This window comes from Tasmannia lanceolata, unplaced genomic scaffold, assembly GCF_043159265.1.
Source record: "Tasmannia lanceolata isolate RefF3 unplaced genomic scaffold, GAP_Taslan_0.1 ptg000005l, whole genome shotgun sequence".
Classification (NCBI taxonomy): Eukaryota; Viridiplantae; Streptophyta; class Magnoliopsida; order Canellales; family Winteraceae; genus Tasmannia; species Tasmannia lanceolata.
In genome coordinates, this window is record NW_027518682.1 from 12,247,072 (window position 1) to 12,268,547 (window position 21,476).

General features: G+C 37.8%; 3 protein-coding genes and 1 non-coding gene across 5 annotated transcripts; 3 read left to right on the forward strand and 1 right to left on the reverse strand.

Moving 5' to 3' along the window:
- Window positions 1-113: 113 nt before the first annotated feature.
- On the forward strand, window positions 114-2,688 carry LOC143877509 (uncharacterized). Of its 2 annotated transcripts, XM_077379592.1 has the most exons (3): window positions 118-497; window positions 1,696-1,749; window positions 2,266-2,688. In XM_077379592.1, exons 1-3 carry the CDS (start codon window positions 213-215, stop codon window positions 2,497-2,499), a joined length of 573 nt encoding a protein of 190 aa, XP_077235707.1. In that variant the 5' UTR covers window positions 118-212; the 3' UTR covers window positions 2,500-2,688. The 2 variants fall into 2 exon arrangements, with proteins under 2 accessions (XP_077235708.1, XP_077235707.1); XM_077379593.1 differs by lacking the exon at window positions 1,696-1,749 and having other exon boundaries at window positions 114-497.
- Window positions 2,689-4,761: 2,073 nt separating this feature from the next.
- TRNAL-UAG (transfer RNA leucine (anticodon UAG)) lies at window positions 4,762-4,841 on the forward strand. The gene has a single exon. It is a non-coding gene; the product is annotated as a tRNA-Leu (tRNA).
- Window positions 4,842-6,369: 1,528 nt separating this feature from the next.
- LOC143877511 (large ribosomal subunit protein eL42-like) lies at window positions 6,370-11,410 on the reverse strand. Its single transcript, XM_077379594.1, has 4 exons — window positions 11,263-11,410; window positions 7,925-8,104; window positions 7,201-7,275; window positions 6,370-6,718 (listed from the first exon to the last, which is right to left on the reverse strand). The coding sequence occupies exons 1-4, from the start codon at window positions 11,263-11,265 to the stop codon at window positions 6,659-6,661; spliced, it is 318 nt and encodes a 105-aa protein (XP_077235709.1). The 5' UTR covers window positions 11,266-11,410; the 3' UTR covers window positions 6,370-6,658.
- Window positions 11,411-11,706: 296 nt separating this feature from the next.
- Window positions 11,707-20,550, forward strand: LOC143877512 (small ribosomal subunit protein eS4z). Its single transcript, XM_077379595.1, has 5 exons — window positions 11,707-11,879; window positions 18,265-18,342; window positions 18,431-18,611; window positions 18,739-18,836; window positions 19,829-20,550. Exons 1-5 carry the CDS (start codon window positions 11,877-11,879, stop codon window positions 20,258-20,260), a joined length of 792 nt encoding a protein of 263 aa, XP_077235710.1. The 5' UTR covers window positions 11,707-11,876; the 3' UTR covers window positions 20,261-20,550.
- The last annotated feature ends 926 nt before the right edge of the window (window positions 20,551-21,476 follow it).

The window sequence follows — 21,476 nt, forward strand, 5'->3', positions numbered from 1 at the left end:
TCTTCTGCTGATGGGCAATTCAAAGTCTTTAATGCAAATTCCGGAAACTATAGGGTGCTTTTGGTAATTCCAGGGAATAAAAAAAGAGCATACCTCACTAACTTGTGGCTGAACTTGAGCCTTCAAATCCTATCCACCCCTATCACAACTCCAATCTCTCTCCCTTTCTCTCATAAGCTCTCTTTTTCTTCTTCTGTTTTCTCTCACAAGCTATGGCCTCTGCAAGGCAACTCTACTTTGCTCGCAGCTCCTCCCACATTCCTTCTTCCTCTTCTCCTTCATCTCACTTCAGCTTCACTACATTAGTGTTCAATAGACAAAGCAATGGGATTTCTAAATCGAGCAGAGTTGCGAGTCGCCGGATTCCGGCCAACGTGCCAAAGGCTTCATCTCAGAATGATGGCATTGTCGGAGCGGATGACGATGGAGTTTCCTTGGGAACCATGAAGCTGCCCGCCAATACCGACATCGGGAGATTCGAAACTTTGCTCTTCCAGGTATTTTTTCTTCTTCTTGTTTTCATCTCTATCTCATTTGTCTTTGACTCTTTGGTGCATTTGGACTTTGGAGAAAGGATTTTTGGAGAAAAGCACAAATATTTGTATCTGGTTCCTAAGTTTCAGATGCCGTTGTCTATATATTCCAAATGGGGTTGCTTTGTCCTGAGCGATGATATTCCAAAATAGGTAGGTGATGTAACATTGACGTATGGTCCATGATTGTATCAATCTACCCTTGTGTTGTTTCTGTTGAAGCAATAACTCGGGGCGTGGGTGCAGGGCGGACGATTTCAAACAGACAACTCCTCATTAATTAGATGGAGAAAATCACCAAGATTTCATGATCCGCTGCCGAACCGCTTCGATAGGCAATCATGCATCTCGGGCCTAGATGTATAAGTTTGAGACGTTGGATAGAATGGCCGTGGGCCCTCCCTGGTGTGCTGGAATAATCCATGGCCGTGTGATCAGCCGCACGTCGATGGAGTGCAGAAAGATCTGAACCATTGAATGATTATCAGAGAACAACTGATTTTTACACGTGTGATGTCAGTAATGTTTGAAGTGAAAAAATGGCCATAAAATTTGTTTTAGGCCCATTTTAGGTTGAAAGAAACAGAGCCTAGGTGGTGTAAAATGGGGGTAAAACAAATTTTACACCCATTTAAATTTGTTTTACCCCCAATTTACGTAGAAAGAAACAGAGACAGATGGAGAACAATGTGAATACTTTTGCAAAAGGAAGGGTACGCTTTTTGTGTGATCTTAACTATCCACCATGGATTTTTGCTTGTTGAAGGTGAACTGTTGTTCACTTCCATTTAAACTGTATACTTACATGGACGATAATTGAATGGTTAGGATCTTTTAATCGGATTTTTCTATCATGATCCATCTGAAGTGGGCATTTACCCCAATCTACTAAAATTTAAGATCCTGGCCATCAAATCTGCTTAGCCACTGTTCAAAGCTATCAGAGCATATCAATGATCATGCATCAATTGAACATTTTGCTTTGGATTGATGGATTTATGTACCAAAATTGGACATAGAGATGACATACACCGAGTTTTGGTGTATAGTTTATACATGGGCCATTCCTTACTCGTGTAAAATTTAATTTGGGTTTTGGTAATGGAAAATCTCACATGCATTTGTCAAGGTTAACTTGGGTGCTCTTGTGGGTTTGTTACAGTGGGGCAATAGTCTATTCCAAGGAGCGAATTTACCTCTTCCGATGCCTTTGAAGGTCTGTACTATTGCACTTTTATTAGGAAAATGATAGCTGCACTCCTTATTTTGATACTAACACTCCTATCTCTTTTTTTAAACTAAACAACTTTCTGATTGATTGTTGATAGATTTTTTTTTTTTTTTTTTTTTGGAATTATAACAGCGTTTAACAAGTATTTAGATAGTTCGAAAATATAATAGTTCCATTACTAAAACAAGGGAGTGCGGGTATCAAATTCCTTTTATCCTCATCTCTAAGCTTATATTGTAGTCATTAAATTATGACCCTACCATTACATAGTGTTTTCATATGGTGCATGTTCGTGTATGCAATTTGGGTCTCTAATATTATGGTTTTTGTGCAAAATGCTATGCAACAAGTCCCAGATTGCAATTTGAATGTACATTCAAACGCACCCAAAAGCTTCCTTCATGTGTGGAACACTTATTTTGATTCTCTTCAGTATAAGAACATCTAACAAAACTTTTAGCTCTTATTTTGCCTAAGTCACCAATGTTCTTAAATGAACAGGTTGATAAAATACAAGGTGGAGTTAGATTGGGGTTTATAAAGGTTGAGGATGGGAAGACCGAAGAATGTGTTCATATAGACTGCCTGGTTTTTCCGGCAACCGAAGGTTCCGGTCCCATTTTCCGGGCCATAAGGAATGGGCTCTTGAAAGACCAGTCGCCTCCAGGTGAGGAAAGAATCATGAAGAGTCTTCTTCAAGCCTTGCAAAGATCAGTCGAGATTGCAAGAATTTGAGGGTGGAAGAGGTTTTAAGTTCTCGACATGTGATGTGTGTATTGCTTCAAAGTCATGTACTTCATGGGTAATTTACAGCCTTTAAGTCTTTATTTTTTTACACGTAAATAAACTGTATTAAAGTCTATATAAATTATTGGGAGGATAAACTTTGCAAAGTAATTGATAATCTTGTTTATGACTAAATAATTTCTTATTGTTTACACCCATTTTTGGGGCATGATTGGTCATGAGAAGACCGAATCTCCGGATGATGAATCAATTTGATCGAGTCAAGGAAGTTTTGTCTGAAGATGGCACTCAATAGGAGTGGAAGAACTTTCGAGAAGTGGAATCCAGAAGACTAGACAGTTATCAAGAGTTCCCTCCTAATTATACCTATCTGTAATTCCAATCGGTCAAGTGGGACCAAGTTACTGCGTAAATACCAAGATGGACTAGGTCAAGGAAGTGGAATTTTTGTTGCCGATCGAGGGAAGGTGGATGATAACTACCTGAAAAAATGGAGGACGTGAGCGTGAGATGGGCAGTTACCAAAAAGTTCCCTCCAAGAGAACATGTGGTAATGAGGAATGATTACCCGAATAAAGCTATATAACAAGATGTTGTCTCCGAGGAAGAGGTCGCAAAACCAAATCCAAATGTGTTTTAGCATTTTATCCTTTGCTTTTCAACATTTTATCCTTTGCTTTTTGTAGCTGTAGCATTTTTATCAAGATTAAGTAAGCAATGAATTCATCTCCCTTGGTGAGTGTTTCTCTTTAATTCAACTATCCTTCGCATTGTGTTTGTGTGTGTCGTTCTGCTATTTGATTGAGTTGAACGGTCTGTTGAACTTGAGAGTCATTTGCATTCTGCGTGCATCAACGACGTCACACATCGTTGTTTCTAGCCAATCGCGAGTCGTTTATGTTCTGCGAGTGTCGACATGGCATTCACATTCTGTGTGTGTAGACATCCCTACATTTGGCATTGTGTTTGAAATGAAAAAGTCCTTTCCATCTGTGTAATGGCAGAATAGCCCAGGGAAGAAGTACCGCTCCCCTCTTCTTCTCAATCTCACGAAATCCAATCCTAGGGGATAGAACGTTTCGACCATTAGCCCCTCGAATTGAGTTTCCGATCTTTGCCCCTAAGAGGCTAGCACGCTCGCGTATCACACACACTCGTACACATTCAGACACCTCCACACACGGTGCACTGATAGACCGCGCCGGGGCAGATTCAAACCGGAACACTCATATGGAGTGAAGTTGTCAATTACAGGTGATGGAAGTTTATTAGTCAGAAATAAGACGGTACAGAAATTACATCATCCACAAAACTAATATAAAATGGTAATCCATTTGATGTAATAAAATGAGTAGGGTAAGATGGAGTATATGAGTAAATTAAATCTAAAGGTGCTGGAATCAACCCAAACTCGGCTGGGTCAACCCAATTTCCACTCGGATTGGGTTGGCATTTCCCTGGGTTGGGTTGGGTTGGGTTAGGAAAAGCCAACGATTTAACTTTAGGTTAGGTTAGGGTTGAGGCCTTGGGCAACCCACAGGGGGTCTACTTGTAACTTTTTAAACATTAGGGGTTAAGTTGAATGTGTCAGAAACCACAGGGGGTCTAAGTGTATTTTTCCCTTCTATTTTTCCTGAAACAACCTGACCCAACTTGGAAAATCTAGTTGGGCAAGGGTTGAGAGATTTAAAAGCAAGTCGGATTAGGGTTGACATTCCTTGACCAGTGGCTAGGGTTGAGGTTTTGGGTCCTCGGGTTGCACTCGTAATCTGGAGTATGCAAAAGAGAGGATCCAACATAATGAATATTCAAACTCGTTTCCTTCTTGGATTTAATTCACTTCATGATACTCAAATCAAGTACGTAAATACTATTTCTTTGGGCATAAACAAATTTATGCCCACTTTTTAGTGGAAAAATAGACGTAATTTTTTTCAGGGTTGCTGATTTACACCATAAAATTGTGTTTAATATCGAGTCCAATTGGACGAACTTAACTCTCAAAATACAAAGGGATTTGCTAGCGTCCATTGCGGAAGTCATTTCGCGGATGGTATGTTGCATCTGACAGCAGCCACTTCGTGAATGAAGACAAAATCTGCTGAAAACTGAGCCTCTGCGGTTGCTGTCAGATGCAACAGACCATCTGCAATGGATGCTAGCAAATCCCAAATACAAAACTAATGAAGGTTACATACTGTTCGTTTTGGTATTAAAACAAGTAAATAATGTTACGTACGTTTACCATACGACAGTTTGGCCGAGTGGTCTAAGGCGCCAGATTTAGGCTCTGGTCCGAAAGGGCGTGGGTTCAAATCCCACAGCTGTCAGTTTTTTAATTTTCTTTTTCAATTTTTGAAATGTTTTTCTCCCGGCTTAGACGAATGGATGATCTAAACCATTTATTTTTGTGCTCTGTTATATCAACTGATGGAGTTAGGGAAATAATCCACGCCCTTGATATTCGATCCAACAGGATCGTTGGCTGCCGTTGGATCAAATATCAAGGGCGGTACTTTTGACGTACCGCCCAGTCGGCACGAGACCGTCGTGTACCATATAATTTCTGAAGCATTAAAAGGGGTGTCAAAAGTTATTACAGTTCCCAAAAAGATCCTTAAACACGAGATTTTATAAGGTGTACGCCCTTGTAATCCCTTATTTATTTTTCAAAAAGTACCGTACGGACCACACTACAGGCCCAAACCGTCCATGTGATGGGCCACAACGTAAATAGGCTGTGCCCAAAAAAATCATTTCTATATCTTAGTCCCAACCCTCCGATCTTGCATATTATGGAAAACACTATAGATAAGAGGAAATGATTTTTTGGGCACAACCTATTTACGCTATGGCCCATCACATGGACGGTTTGGATCATCCTATAGTGTGGTCTGTATGGTGTTTTTTAGAAACATAAGGGACAATAAGGGCTTACACCATATAAGATCTAGGACCATGTAGATATCAAATTATCAAATAGTTAATGATGCGAAATTTTATGGTGGCCAACCCTGAAGTCCTGTTAAGGAGGTACTTCAAACGTACCACGCTACATATTTGATCCAACAGCCGCATCTTAAAAAGTGCACTGATGTTGGATCAAATATCAAAGGTGGTACCATTTTGACGGTACTTGACGGTCGGGGGCACCGTATTAAAAATCAGTTAAGCTGGGATCAGACTTAATCCAAAAAGACACAGACTCAATCCAAAAAGACACAGGCTCCACCCAAGATTTGATCCTTAGCTAGTTGGTTACATTATGACATTTCTACCAAATCGACCAAGGTTAGGGGGTATCAGAGCATATGATATGTACGCACGTATTGCCACGGAATACATGCCTACTTATTCATTAAAAAAATCTTCTCTATAGGATGATCCTAACCGTCGGATATATTTGGTGTAATGTAGAAAACCAAAATCGACTTGGCATTGTAATCTCTTTTCTTGACTAGGAAGCATCATGGTTTTGAACCAGTTAAATGCAGCATGCACTTGCCCAATGGGCCATGTTATCCTGCAGGAGCTCATTAGGTTGAGTTAACCATATAATAACTCATTTATCCCATTACACTCCAGCCCCTCTTACCTTCAATGTTGTATTTGATTATATCATGTTTGGATTCCCAAAAGTGCATTAGAGAATGATCTCGTGCCTAAGCCAAATGCAAATAGGGGAGCTTTTTTGTTTTAGAAAGTAGCTAACAGGACATCACTATCCAATCATGTGGCTTTAGGCTTCTAGGAGAGAAACTTGTTCAAAAAATTCAGTACCTTTTATCTTCCTTTTTAGGCTTCTAGTTGAGAGTTATTCAAAATATACGCTGATACAGAGGCACCAATAAGAAAATCTTAAACTAAATAGACCACTGTCAATATAAATAAATGAGTGGAACCAGGCCAATCATTTATAAAGAACCTACAAAACCTTCAGATGTCTCACAATTATGTTTAGAACAATAAACAAGAATGTTTCTTGAGGATTTCCATCAACTACTAATTATCAGATAAGTCTTTTAATGAAATGGGAATAAACAGAAAACCCATACCATTTCCCTAGAACAAAAGTTAAACAAACAAACAAACAACCAAACAACATGACATGCTTTGGATGTAGGGTAAAGATGAAAAAGCCAGCCACCTAGAAGAGAGACGTCCCCTTTCCCTTCTTGTCTCCGCCGATTTCAAAATGCTTGCACCTCTGTAACAACAGTTTAAAAAAATGCATTATTAGAGGGGTCAATAGAAGGCAAGTTTTTGGTTGATGTAGTGTCCTCAAGCTCATGACGGTGCCCTTGTTCTTGCCTAGTAAGCTATGGCACAGGGCAGGCAGAACAGAACAATCCAAATAGTCAGCCCTACCCCAGATGAGTCATAGACCAAAAATTGCACAACTGATTGATATTAACCATCTTATGTAATGTATATTTACCTATATATAGTGGAATACAAACCACTTTTAGTTTTATCCATTCATTTACAAGCAATCAATCAAAAAATGGCTAAGAACCTGTGATCATCCAACAAGTGCAATTTTCCGCCTATGACCCATCCATGGTCAGTCATCACCAGACAAACGGTCCTGACCCAGATCATTGTGTGTCATATGTTCTTAACGATCAATACCCATTACCCAAATATAAACATCCAGACAAGAAGGCAACTAAGTAGAAGAAAGTAAACCTTGATTGCGTGTTGGGATACATGCTTGCAACTCTGGCATTGCAGCCTCAGCACAATCTTCTTCGTTGTTTTGGCCTGTACAAGAGAACCCAATAACAAATCAATGTTAAAAATGGTATTTTTTTTTTTGGGAATGGTAACAGTATTATTAATAATCCAACCAAAGTACAGAAAGGCAGGGGGACAAGAAGTCCCCTGAGAGTGGGAGAACCACAAATTACAACAGGACCATACAAGAAAAAACAAAGGATCCAGAGATCAATCGGAGCCCGACCGGAATGGCTCGGATGTTGACACCCTAACGAGAGGGAGATCCACCCCCTCATTAGCCAAGCTATCCGCCAGGGTATTCGCAGATCTGCGTCTGATTAATCTGCGGGTGAATAAGCTGGACAAGGTCCCGAATGGCGTCGATAGTGTCATGTATACGCCATGGTCCGGAAGATCGATTGGACGCCCATGCAATCGCGTTTGCCAAATCCCCCTCAATGATTAATGGACTGAGATTAGAAACGCCTTTGCCTCAGCTTCATTCGCTTCACATTATCCAGCCTGTCCCGCATAAGTCATTATAATACTACCCTCCCCCAAATTCCCGCCCTACCGGGATTCCCAAAAAAATGGTATATATATTTTTTGAATGGCAATCACCATTTACTTATCAGATATTAACTTACATCTAAGGATTGATGAAAAGTGGAAGATTAATAAGACAAAGAAATACCTTCTTGTGGAAAACAGGTTTTGTCTGTCCTCCATAACCCGATTGCTTTCGATCATAACGACGCTTCCCCTGAGCAGCAACTCTGTCTTTCCCCTTCTTATACTGTGTAACCTTGTGCAGGGTGTGTTTCTTGCATTCCTTGTTCTTGCAATAGGTTTTCTTTGTCTTCGGCACGTTCACCTGTATTACGCCCATTTGAATGTAAATATGTTCCTGACAATATTCCATGAAAATAATAGGAACAAATTTTGAAATCTTGCGGCATCATGCTTTTAAAAATTTTCAGTTCCTCAGATCGCAGGTTATAAAATTCCGTGACACTAAAATGGGGCTCACATGTAAGACTTAGATCAGATATTAACAATTGTAAGACTTTAATGAGCAGCAGCAAGAGATAAAGGGCAAAAGAGTGTTTGGGTCTTCCAAAACATGCTTACTCTCTCAATTTATATATTGAATCTCACATCAAATATGAAGTAGATAGATTAATAAATCCACCAGAATAACGAAGAACTTTCAAGAAATTTGCTTTCATAATAATTTCACCTATTGACATTAAATTAGCATGAACAAGGACCAGCAGGCCAGGGAGGTTGGCAAAGATTCTGTCATGCAGATTGCAGAGCATATGAGTTGTTATATAGTGGATGGTTGCACTTACAAGTGTAGCAAAAAAAAAGAAGACAATGGGGCCGGCAGTATTAGGTGATTTAAACATTCATTTGTTAAAATAAAATAAAAAAACATTTATTTGTTGGGCCCCGACCACTTAATGTAGATATTTCGTGTCCATCTTAATTTTATCAAGACTCAGCTTCAGTTAAAGAACCGAGACAGTTCTTCTAAAACCAGAAACATGGTATTCAAGAAAAAAAAAGATTATAGATATACTGCATACGGTAAAAAAAATTTAATCATGTACTTCCCCAAACATGGAAACAACTCAGATCAGCCTCTCACATTATCCAAGTGTCCAAGTACACTTCAAAGTTTAAGTCAGCCACAAAATTCAGAAGATGAAAAAAAATAAAAAAGAATGCAAGCATACATTATCCCTCCCATAACCACCAAGAGAGCCTTAGTACCCTACCCACACATGACAGCAAATACAAGAAAGTCATCAACCCACGCGCGCGCGCGCACACATGAGGTTTGTAATTGCAGGGCTTTGGAATAATTTCCATGGGGTTTGCATATTGCTTCATGGCAGAACTAACAAATATAAGCAAGCATTTAGAAATACCATATAGCAAGCCACATTTTAAAGTGAGTCATCTGTATGGTAAACAGTGTTCGACAATGCTCACACCACACAGGAAACTTTAACACAAAATATGGGCCAGCCCATCTTACATACAGTGAACAAGACGATTGCAAGCTAAGCAGTTAAAACATGGATGTTGGGTGTTAAGACAATTCACAATCAATCAGTTTTAAGGAAATGCCAGATACTATTGTGACGAGAAACAGTAGAAAGGTGAGTATAGAAAAGTCTGTAGTAGAAAAATGGGTACAAAAAAAAAAGTTGAAAATGTTAAACAGAAAAGGGTCCTTTTTATTGAATTGTAAAACAAAACATTGATTGCATGGAATTGGTTTTGAAGAGGAATTGTAAAACTTTACAATAGATGAGTTAAGGCTTAAAGAAAAGAAAAGTATCTGCATTCTTTCAATGAAATCTATAGGTTGTGGGGTTGTTAGCAGTAGTTTACATCAAAAAAAGTTATTAGATGCCTGGTATAAGATGCATTTGTGTCACTTTTTGAAAAGTATACAAAGTGTATCTCACAAGGAAGCAATTAAGTTTATAAGAGAGTTCATTATTTATTTGGTATTTGTTACTATGACATGAACTCCATTGCTCAAACAATGATGTAGAGGAACAACTAATCTCTTGCAAATCAGAAAGGAATAACTTTCAGATGTCATTGGAAAAAGAAGAAAATAACAAATGAAAAAAGAACCCTATAAATAAACAATAGAAGCAGTTTTACAAGGAAACCAATGCAAATATATTGTTATGGAAAGACGTAAAGTTATTGAGAATTTTAAGAGATTTGTCTCCTGTAAAGGACTCATCACTCCATGTTCTCGGGTCATCAACTACATCTAGTCTACAAAACGGTCATGCTGAACGTCAATCAGATAATATCAATACAGCAGTGAAAAATCATAGTAACACAAATGAGAGATCAAGGGTGTGCATCCATTCTAAAAATATAGAGAAGATAAAAATATAGAAGCAACAACTTGCAATAAGAAAGTTCGTTGCAAACTCTGTTGAATGTAAATCCCACTCAGCAATGGAAAATGAGATAAAGTGAATGGAAACTAGCAACAAATGCATCCAGTTCTAAAAATACACAAACACAGATACTGAAGTTCATCTCGATCAAAGCAGAAAACATTTAAGGCGCTCTCTGCTGGCTAGTGTTGGTAGATCAAGCACGAAAAAGCTAAAGGTCAGATGAACATAACATGTGACAGCCCCAGGAGAAAAGGTAGTAGTAGTCATGATCAGTACCTACAAGAAGATATGTCTGCGATGACTATCCAAGAACTAAGATTGGCTGTTAGGAGCGGGTTAATGACATGAAGTATTGCGTGAAAGGCTTTGGTTCATAAATAATATGGTGCCCAAGCCGAGAGTGGAATAACCTGGACAGCCCAACTTCTGTTATGTGACAATGTTTCCTTTGCTATTCCACATTGAGAGGGAGTATATGGGCCAGAAATTTGTTGATGTATATTGTGTGCTAAACAGAAGTCCCTACATGTCCGGGTGGCGTACCAAAAGTCATATGTAGAGTTGTGCTCCCAAAGGGCAAGAATACAATCAATAGAGTTCCTAAGTTTGGAGACTCCTTCAGAATTCCCTTCTATGGAATCTAACTTCATGAGTTCACAATGATGAAAATAAAGAACTTCCAAACGACCATGAAATTCTTAGGCTCGAAGGAGTGGAAGAATTTAACCATTTCAGAGGAGGAAGTTGTCATGAAAAATTAAATGGCGATGAATTGGGAAAACATGGGAAATAAAGAGGATGGGTTAGGAGAGGATTAATAATGAAGATCTAAGAAGGAAAAATTAGAAACATGAACAATGAAACTTTCATAACTCAGAGTCACAAAACATAGGGGAAATTTGGGAAGTTATTATTCCCTTTAAATCCACTGATACAGGAGATATTCCTATTTCAATGGCTAAAACAAACCCTAATAAATAAATAAAAAATGCAGCAAAAAACAGATGGAAAGAAACCATAGGAAAAATCAAATTACAACAACGAGCGCAACAAGAGAAAAACAAACGGAGAAGAAAAAAAAATTTCTCACCATTTTGGCTTACGGAGGTGGCGGATGGATCTAGGGTTTTGAGTTCTCACACCTTGATCTCCCTTTTATGGTACTAGGGTTAGGGTTTTGGAGACACGAGGTGACGCACATCGAAAGAAGAGAGAGGGCCCACTAATCTGGCGCCTAATAAGTGTCTTTTAGGAAGGAGCCTAAAAGTCACTTATTAAGTCTCTTTTAGGAAGGAGGCTAAAAGTGACTTTCTTTTGTTTTTCTCATCATGTACACGTGTACGGTCGAATTTCGAGACGAGTGACAGATTTACTAATTCTCGCAAAGGGTAAAAATAAATTCGCACGCCCTGGTACGATAATTCGCACCATTTTACGTTAAAAAAGTGTTAAAGTCTGCCACGGTAAAAACTAAAAAGCGTTAAATTGGTGCGAATTATCCTACTAGGGGTGCGAATTTATCATCACCCTTCGGAAAGCTAATTTCATTTGCCTCGTATCATCTCTCGTATGCCCTCTAAAACCCTAACCATCTGTGATATAAAACCGACACCAAGTTAGGAGGGTTTTTCATGTCTTTTGGTTAGGGTTTGTGCTGGAAACCCTAGATTTCAACTCGTCTCCGAGTTCTTGCTAGTTGCAACCATGGTAATTGAAATTCCATTTTTCACGTAGTTTCTCATTTTCTTTGTTTATTTTATCTTGTTTTGATTTTCATCTGATTTCTCACGATCTGTTAGGGTTTTAAGTACATTTCATAGTTATTCTTTCCATTTTATCCACACTATTTTCTCTATCTTTTGTGATTCTGAGATTTGATGACATTTCATCGTTTAATCTCTTATATTTTTTGCCCTTGATCTATAGAAATAGAAATAGTTTGTAGTATTTTTTTCCTATTTCGTTGTAGATATTTTTAATCGGTTCTTATTTACAATAGACTTTTTACTAGATGTGGATTTTTTTACTAAATGTATTTTTTTTAATGTTCTCTCTTTTGTGACACTAAGATCTGCAGTGCTATTGTTTGGGTGACTAATAAGATTTTTTTTTACTTTTTTGTTTGATCTAATGGCTGTAATGGAGTGAAACTGGATTTTATTTTTTTATTTTTTCTGAATGATAGTGAAACTACATTTTATGCTATTGCAATTGATGAACATTAATATTTATGTTGATTTCTATATATTTTTTGTTGACTATTCATTGTCAACGGACGGAGATAGACTGATTACCGGACTGTAGAAGAGGAACCTTTGAAATTGTAGATGATTCAAAATCCCTGTTCAAAACTCTTGTGGAAATTCACGCTCAATAGATCATTGTTTGCAACAAATTTGTATTTTATCCTACTTTAATCCCTTTTTATACCCCTTTCATCTAATAAAATTTTGAGTTCAACAGTCGCCTTACCATAGATTTTCTTTTCTTCTGGTCATTGATTTTATATTTTCTATTCTGCTGATATTCACATGCTGGTTATCACTGTTTTGCCCGACTTTACTTGAGGTCTATAAATCTGTGTTACAATGGAACACTTTTGTCATAATAGTAAACAATGGACCACCATTCGTAGTGTAACTGCTCTTGATATTTGATCCAAAAGAAGCAGACCCTATAAGAGGTTATCGTTGGATCAAATATCAAAGGATGGCACTTTTGTCATACCCCCATCACCGGCATGTACACGGGCACAATTAGTTGTGGGTTTGTGGGGGCAGATCAACAACTTGTGTCTCTGGATTTATCTTGATTTTGCCTGTTTCTATGTCACACTCTGAAGGACACACAACTTTTGTCTGTGTCCCATCTATTTAGATTAATATGGTGGATTAATGAGACTTTTGTAAGATGGAAGGCTACTATGGTCTTCCTTTTAACATAGGTAAGTGGGCCCTTTCTATTCTTTCGTGTTGGGTCCCTCGTGTCTGTAAAACCCCCTCTCTACTATAAAAGTGAGAGCAAGGTGAGCACTTAATCTCTCGGTATGTTTGCACCGGAGAGTACCCAAAACCCTAGATTCGCCTGCAACCATGGTAAGAACTTTGTTTCTTCTCTGTTTGTTTCTTTTTTGTTGCCCTCCTTGTTGTAATTTAAATTCCTTGTTGTTTCTTCCTATCTGTTTTAGTGTATTGTATTTGTTGATCAGGGTTTTATCGGGAGATCTCTTGTTTCAGTGGATTTGAAGAGACTAACTTCCTAAATGCATTTCATAGCTTTTATCTATTTTTTTCATAATTTCTATATGCTTTGCAATTCTGAGCTATGAAAGTTCCTTCATTTTTTGGGTCCGACAATCGGATTGGGGGGTGGCAATCGGTTGTCTTAATCCCAAACGAACAGGGCCTTGACCTTTAGCTTTTTCGTGCTTGATCTAGCAACACTAACCAGCAGAAAGCGCCTTCAATGTTTTCTGCTTTGATTTAGATGAACTTCAGTATCTATGTTTGTATATTTTTAGAATTGGATTCTTTTGCTGCTAGTTTCCTTTCATTTTTTATGTATCTCTTTTTTCTATTGCTGAGTGAGATTTACATTTGACAGAGTTAGCAACGAACTTTCTTATTGCGAGTTGTTTCTTCTATATATTTAACTTCTATATATTTTAAGACTGGATGCACGGCCCATGATCTCTCATTTGTGTTACTATGATTTTCAGTCTTGTAATGATGTTATCTGATTGGCGTTTGGCATGAACATTTTTTTGACTGGATGTAGTTGGTAACCCGTGAATATGAAGTGATCTCATTTACAGTAGACAAATCTCTTAAAATTTCCAATAACTTTACCTCTTTCCATAACGATATATTTGCATTGGTTTCCTTGAAAAACGCCTTCTACTGGTTTATTTATAAGGTTCTTTTTTCATTTTTTCTGTTTTCTTCTTTTTCCACTGATATCTGGAAGTTTTTCCTTTCTAATTTGCAAGAGATTAGTTGTTCCTCTACATCATTGTTCAAGCAATGGAGTCCCTGTCATAGTAACAAAAATAAAAGGAAAAATGAATTGTCTTACAAACTTAATTGCTTCCTTGTGAGATACTCTTTCTATATTTTTCAAAAAAAATGACACAAATGTATCTTATACCTGACATTTAATAGCCTTTTTAGATGTAACTACTGCTGATGACCCTTTTCTTTAGATTTCATTCAAGAATGTAGATACTTTTCTTTTCTTTAAGCCTTAACTCGTCTATTGTAACTCACTCTTTTCCTTAAAGTCAATCAATGTTTTGTTTTACAATTCAATGAATAGAACGGCCCTTTTCTGTTTATTAATTTCAACTTTTTTGTATCCATTTTTTCTACTACGGACTTTTTCGTACCCATCTTTCTACTGTTTCTCGTCACAATAGTACCTAAATCTGTCAATTCATTAAAGCTGATTGATTGTGGATCGTCTTAACACCCAACTGCCATGTTTTTAGTGCCTAGCTTGCAATCGTCTTGTTCATTGTATTTAAAGATGGGCTGGCCCATATTTTGTGTTAAAGTTTTGTGTGGTGTGAGCGTTGTTAAACCCTGTTTCCCTTACAGATGACTCACTTTAAAATGCTGCTTGCTATATGGTATATCTAAATTCTTCCTTCTACCCTTAGTTCTGTTATGGAGCAATATGCAAACCCCGTGGAAGTTTTTCCAAAGCCCTGCAATTGCAAACCTCATGTGTGTGTTCGTGTGCGTGCGTACGTGTGTGGGTTGATGGCTTTATTGCCTTTGCTGTCATGTGTGGGTAGGGTACTAAGTCTCTCTTGGTGGTTATGGGAGTGATAATGTATGCTTGCATACTTTTTTTTTTTTTTTTTTCATTTTCTTAATTCTGTGCCCGACTTAAACTTTGAAGTCATGTGTGGGTAGGGTACTAAGGCTCTCTTGGTGGTTATGGGAGAGATAATGTATGCTTGCATACTTTTTTTTTTTTTTCATTTTCTTAATTTTGTGGCCGACTTAAACTTTGAATTGTACTTGGACACTTGGACACTGTGAGAGGCTGATCCGAGTTGTCTCAATGTTTGGGGAAGTACATGATTAAATTTTTTTACAGTATGGAGCATATCTATAATCTTTTTTTTTTATATATTTAATGCCATGTTTCTGGTTTTAGAAGAACTGTCTCAGTTCTTTAACTGAAGCCGAGTCTTGATAAAATATAGATGGACACATTTTGAGCATTCAAACAATCTTTTAAACACTAGATGTGTGATTGGAAGGTATTATGTTCAATGGTCTTGATGGATGTGTGTACACCACACTGTAAATTTCCTGTTGTGTAGATGGCCACCTTTTAATTGTCTTACGGGATGTGTTTTATTGATATCCTGTATGTTCTCCAAGGCAGATAACTTTTTTTATTCACCTTCGTGGTTCATTGATCCCAAGTCATGATAAATGAAGGTTATTAGGTGACATAAGTATCAAGGTAAATTCTTTTATATGTAGGCACTGATTTGTGTGTTGAGAGTCGACATGGGTGCAAGGTGTCCGACATGCCAACCTCTAAAAATTACTCGTACTTACAAATAAAATTATGGGATTTGCTAAGGACCATCGCAGAAGGCATTTCGCGGACCAGCTGTTGCATGAGAAAGCAGCCACCTTAGATGAATTAAATGAATAAGGACAAAATCTATTGAAAAATGAGTCTATGTGGCTGCTCTCTCATGCAGCAGCCGGTCCGCAAAATGCCTTCTGCGATGGTCCCCAACAAATCCCAATTATTGATTACTAATCATAAATTGTAACAAAATAAATATGATATTCATTTAACAATCTAATAAGTATTAGATTTAAACAACTATAAGCCTCAAAGAAACATATGATAATCAAATAACAATGCATTCATCAATCTAATATAGTTAGCTTCAATCTCTGCTATGCATTGAGAAAGAAAGCCCAATTGGATTCAATGAATGTTATATTTGAAAAAGTGTTTGTTTAGTGTTTTAGGTTTAGAGGAGGGAGAATAACTACAAATATTAGTTAAAGTCTTTAAGAAGTATTAATAATACAATATGAGTCAATGATATAAAAGGGGAGGTAAACACTATATTAAGTAGTTTTTTCACTTGACATGGTACTGTAACGTCTCAATGTGCCCACATTAAGGCTGACAATTCTAGTAGTACGTTTTCAAGACTAGAAAGGAGTGTCAGCACGTGTGTGTGCTGACAAGTCAAGGTGTTGACTAAATCATAGGGTAAATTCTATTGAAAGGTTTCCATATTATGTTTGGTGGATTTATGTATCTATCCACATTTATTTATTTATGGCACATTTTCTTGGTCCTTTTGTTGCTAGAATTTGTTTGATTAAGAATTTTTATTGTGTTCAGCATTCTTGTTATTGTGTTCAGCATTCTTGTTTGGATAATTATCATAATATTTTTCGGCAGTTACTAACTTCGACTGCAAAAATCAAAATTATGCCTTTACAACCTCTTGTTGCCTCTTAACACGTTGACGACCACCACCGGCACTGGATGTTCCAACTATGATCTGTTGAAGTTCATCTTTTTGTTATTGGGTGGTTGAAGTTTTCATCTTGCTTCTTTTTTCTTATTTGATTGTCACACCTTTATGATCGCTTCCGAATTTCTATACCAATCTTGAGTGATTCCTTAAAACTATTCAACTATCACCTAACTAAAGAGGTCACATTTACTTTTCAAACACATTTTTGCATTGATGATTTTTTTTTTTTTACTTACAAGTCAAGAGTTTCTTTTCTTTCCAAATAGCCTAAGCCAACCGAAATGGAGTCTGAGATTTCACTACTTCGCCCTATGTTTTTTCACTATTTATCATTTTTAGCAAATAAAATATAATCTTTTTATATCCCAAACAATTTGAAACACTCAAGGAATAAACTCTAAAATTTCCTTGCAATATGGCTGTTTGTCTTTTGGTTTCCTTGAACGCGATGCATTTGTCAAAGTCCTTCCTTTTTAATAAGGGGAATGTGTCTACTCTTCCAAATCACCGTCCTTGCGTCCAACAACAAAAACCATGCATTATAGGGAAAATGGGAATGCTCCAAGGTTTCCTCCGTGGAAAAAAGGATATCTGCTTTGTGCGAGACACTTCAAAGAGAGATTTGAACTGAAAAAATGCCTTGCAATTGCCAGCCAACACTCATCTGTTTTTGGCATGAACATCCACAAGGCCCATTTGTGACAAATTTTCTACTCTCCAGACCTCAAGCATGCAAGCAAATTTGTCATTCTCAAGACTGGTCCGTTAGTGACATATTTTCTACTCTTTTTTTTACAATACCCTGAGGGACAATAAAGGAGTTGTGCCTAAGCCAAATGGTTAAGGGGGGATTGTGCATTGGATTGTAAGCTTACACATTTTGGGTGTGGAGTATGACTCGTCTTATTGGACGAGAGAGAGTCAATATGGATATTGGCATTGGTTCTACCAACGAAACGAAGAACTTATTGGTCTTTCTCATTCGGAAGGCTCAGTCCCACACTCTGACTTCAATGGTGGGAACAACCTCTGCACTCCGACACTCCAATGAACAACAGTTCTCTGTCTTACTCTATGTAGAATAGTGGTCGATCCCTCGGGAGTGACATTCATAACTTAATGTTATGTTCATGCGGTGAGATTCTATAATTCCATTACTACCACGCAGTCTATGTCTGGGAGGCAGGTGTGGTAGAGAGGTCCCCCACTTCGATTCCCGTCCCGGTAGCATCTCCGATCCGAGATAAGGGATGAGTCCGTTAGGTCTTGAAGAAAAATGACACACTGAACGTCGATCTTGGATTGGCTTAAAGTACACATTGGACTTAGAAATGAGCCAATTCAAGATGTTGGGTTATTACAGATTGATGGCAGGACAATGTTTCTTGCTATTTTTCGCTTTTGGATTCCTTCGCTTTGTAAAATATAATTTGGTTTTTCCACCATTGTAAGTCTTAGAGTATTTTTGATATATATGTTTCCATTGCAAGTACATTGAATTTTGTTTTGTAGCTATACTTTGGTTGCTGAACCTTTTTTTCCCATGCCTTCTGTGCACTTCAGGCTAGAGGTTTGAAAAAACATTTGAAGAGGCTCAATGCTCCAAGGCATTGGATGCTTGACAAGCTTGGTGGTGCATTTGTAAGTATATAATGTAACATCTTGCATGAATTTTTGGTGGGTGTGATCCATATAATTATTTATTTATATAAGGTGATGTCTTTTGTAGGCCCCCAAGCCATCATCTGGACCTCACAAGGCTAGGGAGTGCTTGCCTCTGATTCTTATTCTGCGAAACAAATTGAAATATGCACTAACTTATCGTGAAGTCATCTCAATTTTAATGCAACGACATGTTATGGTTGATGGAAAAGTTAGGACTGACAAGACATATCCCGCTGGTTTCATGGGTAATGCACATCCAAATCCTCACACCAGCTTTCACTTTTCTATTTAATTGTGGAGGTGTTTATATTTTTTTGTTTTGTTTTGTTTTGTTTTTGTTTTGAATGCTAACATCAAAATGTTTTATTGCAGATGTTGTATCGATTCCTAAAACGAATGAGAACTTCCGTCTACTTTATGATACCAAGGGTCGTTTCCGTCTCCACGCAATCAAGGATGAAGAGGCAAAGGTCTGTGAGCTTGACTTTAGTACAAAATGATTAGTGAAGTCCCGTGAATTTGCTGATATAATGTTATCCTGACTGTTTATGTGACTAGAGATATCAGTGTTTTCTGAAATGCAATTTTGTATGCTAATAATACCTTTATTATTATTTTCAAATTACAGACTTTTTGTTTTGCTACCTACCTTGTATTTCAGAAAATAATCTTTCTCAGATATAATTGTTACCTTGAGTTTTTAAATTATAGAATTTCACGCAACTACCTTGGCTTGGGATACTTCAGAAAATATGTAAGATGCAGAAGGCAGAGTTTGAGACACACTTTGGAAGTGCTCAATAGACTATTTGCTGCGGCTTGACTTGACGGTCTCCATTTGTTGACCATACTCACAAGCAATTTTTTTTTTTTTTTTTTTTTTTTTTAAGATTTTGCTATTTTTGCAATTTCCAGATAAAGCAAACAAGCGCAAAAATTATCTAGAAAATTTAAACAAATTCACGACATCTTCTTTATCTTCTCTTTTCCACAAATATATCGATATAAATTTACATTATTTTTCTTGTCTTCAAACTTTTCTTAAAAATAACAAAAAATTTAAAATATATTGAGATACACCCTTCTTGTGAAATTCATGTCTAATATCATTCAAAACAAATTGTCAACATGTTGACATGCTGACCTACATGGTTATGGGAATGTCTATTTTCTTTAACAGTTATCTATTTCTGCTTTTGAAGACTTTGAGTATAAATGTAACCCTCGAATCATAGATTTACATCATTTACTGCGACAGGAAATCAGGATTCCAGTAACTGCTTCAGTGGGCTCGTATAGTAAAACATTGCATCCGTTTCTACATGCAACCAAGATTTTTGCATTTTTATTTGTTAAAGTGTTATCTAAAATTAAGTTTTTTTATGCATTCTCATCAAGTTTGTTATATCAATGCCACAAAATAAGTCAGATTAATGTCTAATTGTTTTACGTTTCACTACAGTTCAAGCTCTGCAAGGTGCGATCCGTGCAGTTTGGAAAGAAGGGTATTCCCTACCTCAACACCTATGACGGGCGAACAATCCGGTATCCGGACCCACTCATCAGGGCCCATGACACCATCAAGCTGGACATTGAGACCAACAAGATCATAGATTTCATCAAGTTTGATGTTGGAAATGTCGTCATGGTGACAGGTGGTAGAAACAGAGGGCGAGTTGGTGTGATCAAGAACAGGGAGAAGCATAAGGGGACTTTTGAGACTATCCACGTTCAGGACGCTACTGGACATGAGTTTGCCACTCGTTTAGGCAATGTGTACACCATTGGGAAGGGGACAAAGCCTTGGGTTTCACTACCCAAGGGCAAGGGTATCAAGCTCTCCATCATTGAAGAGGCTAGGAAGCGTGCCGCTGCAACTGCTACCACCACATGAGGATATCTGCAGGTATATTTCATTAAATGCTTTATTTCCCCTAAGAGGCCAACCCCTTATCATAGTGGTTGTTCATAGTTTTAAGCCTTTAAACCAAAAGATACTAGTTTGATTTTTTTACATATTTAAACAAGAGGAAGGGAAACTGTTGAGACATGCAGTTCTGTAAGTTTTTATCGAATTTTTTCTAGTTGCTATGTGGGTTGAATTTTTGTTTTTTCATTCAGTGATGGATGAGATTACACTTGATTGCTTTTATATTGTATGCAGAGATATATTGAGTTGAGGTAGACACCAACTTAGGCATTTATGGTAGCACAAAATCATATAGGTGACTATTCCCCTCTTTGTTTAGTATGCAGAGATATATTGAGTTGGCTATTCCTCACTTTGTTGCAATTCCTGGTGGGGTCCCTTGATAATTTGACAGTTCTATCCCTACAACGTAAGGGATGCTTTTGTAGCTTTCTTGGTGTTCAGTGGCACACAATTGTTACTGGTGTTTTGAGTTTTGTGAAAGCAAGAAACACAGTGAATCAAATGCTGCAGTGTGCATATGACACTAGTAATTTGGGTTATTTCTACATTAACGTTGTTGATCTTCTCTGCTTTGAACCATTTAGGATCTAACCGCAATATAAGTTTTGTTTTGCTGCTTGTGTGTGTGTGACTGAGAGAGAGAGAGAGAGAGAGAGAGAGAGAGAGAGCCTCATTTTTTTTTTCTGAAAATTATTATTAAGACCCTCATTGATCGGTTCAAATTATTTATTAAGACCCCCCCCCCCCCTCCCCCCCCCCCACACTAAGATTTTACCCACGCAATAGTGAAATCCTGCAATTTAAGTTCTTTCTATAGACAGGAATGCATAGGCACACACCCTGCCCCCACTCGTCTCTCTCCAAGCTGTAGACTCTCTAGCAATAGGGTGCAACTCGGGTCGGGTTGAGGCCAACCCTATCCCAACCCGAGACCTCCAAATCGGGTTGGGTTCGGGTCGGTTTCGGGTTCGTCTAGGGCCAAATAGAAATATGCACGGAAAAAACATAATCATTAGAAAATCATGATAAAATTAGAGGACAGAGGTCAGGTTTCTACGGCCTCAACCCAAACCCATCCTGAAATTAGGTTGGCTTTTCCAAACCCTAAGCCAAGCCAAGCCAAACTCGGGTCAAACCCGTCCGGTTCGGGTTGAGCCCGACCCAAGTGGCACCCTTA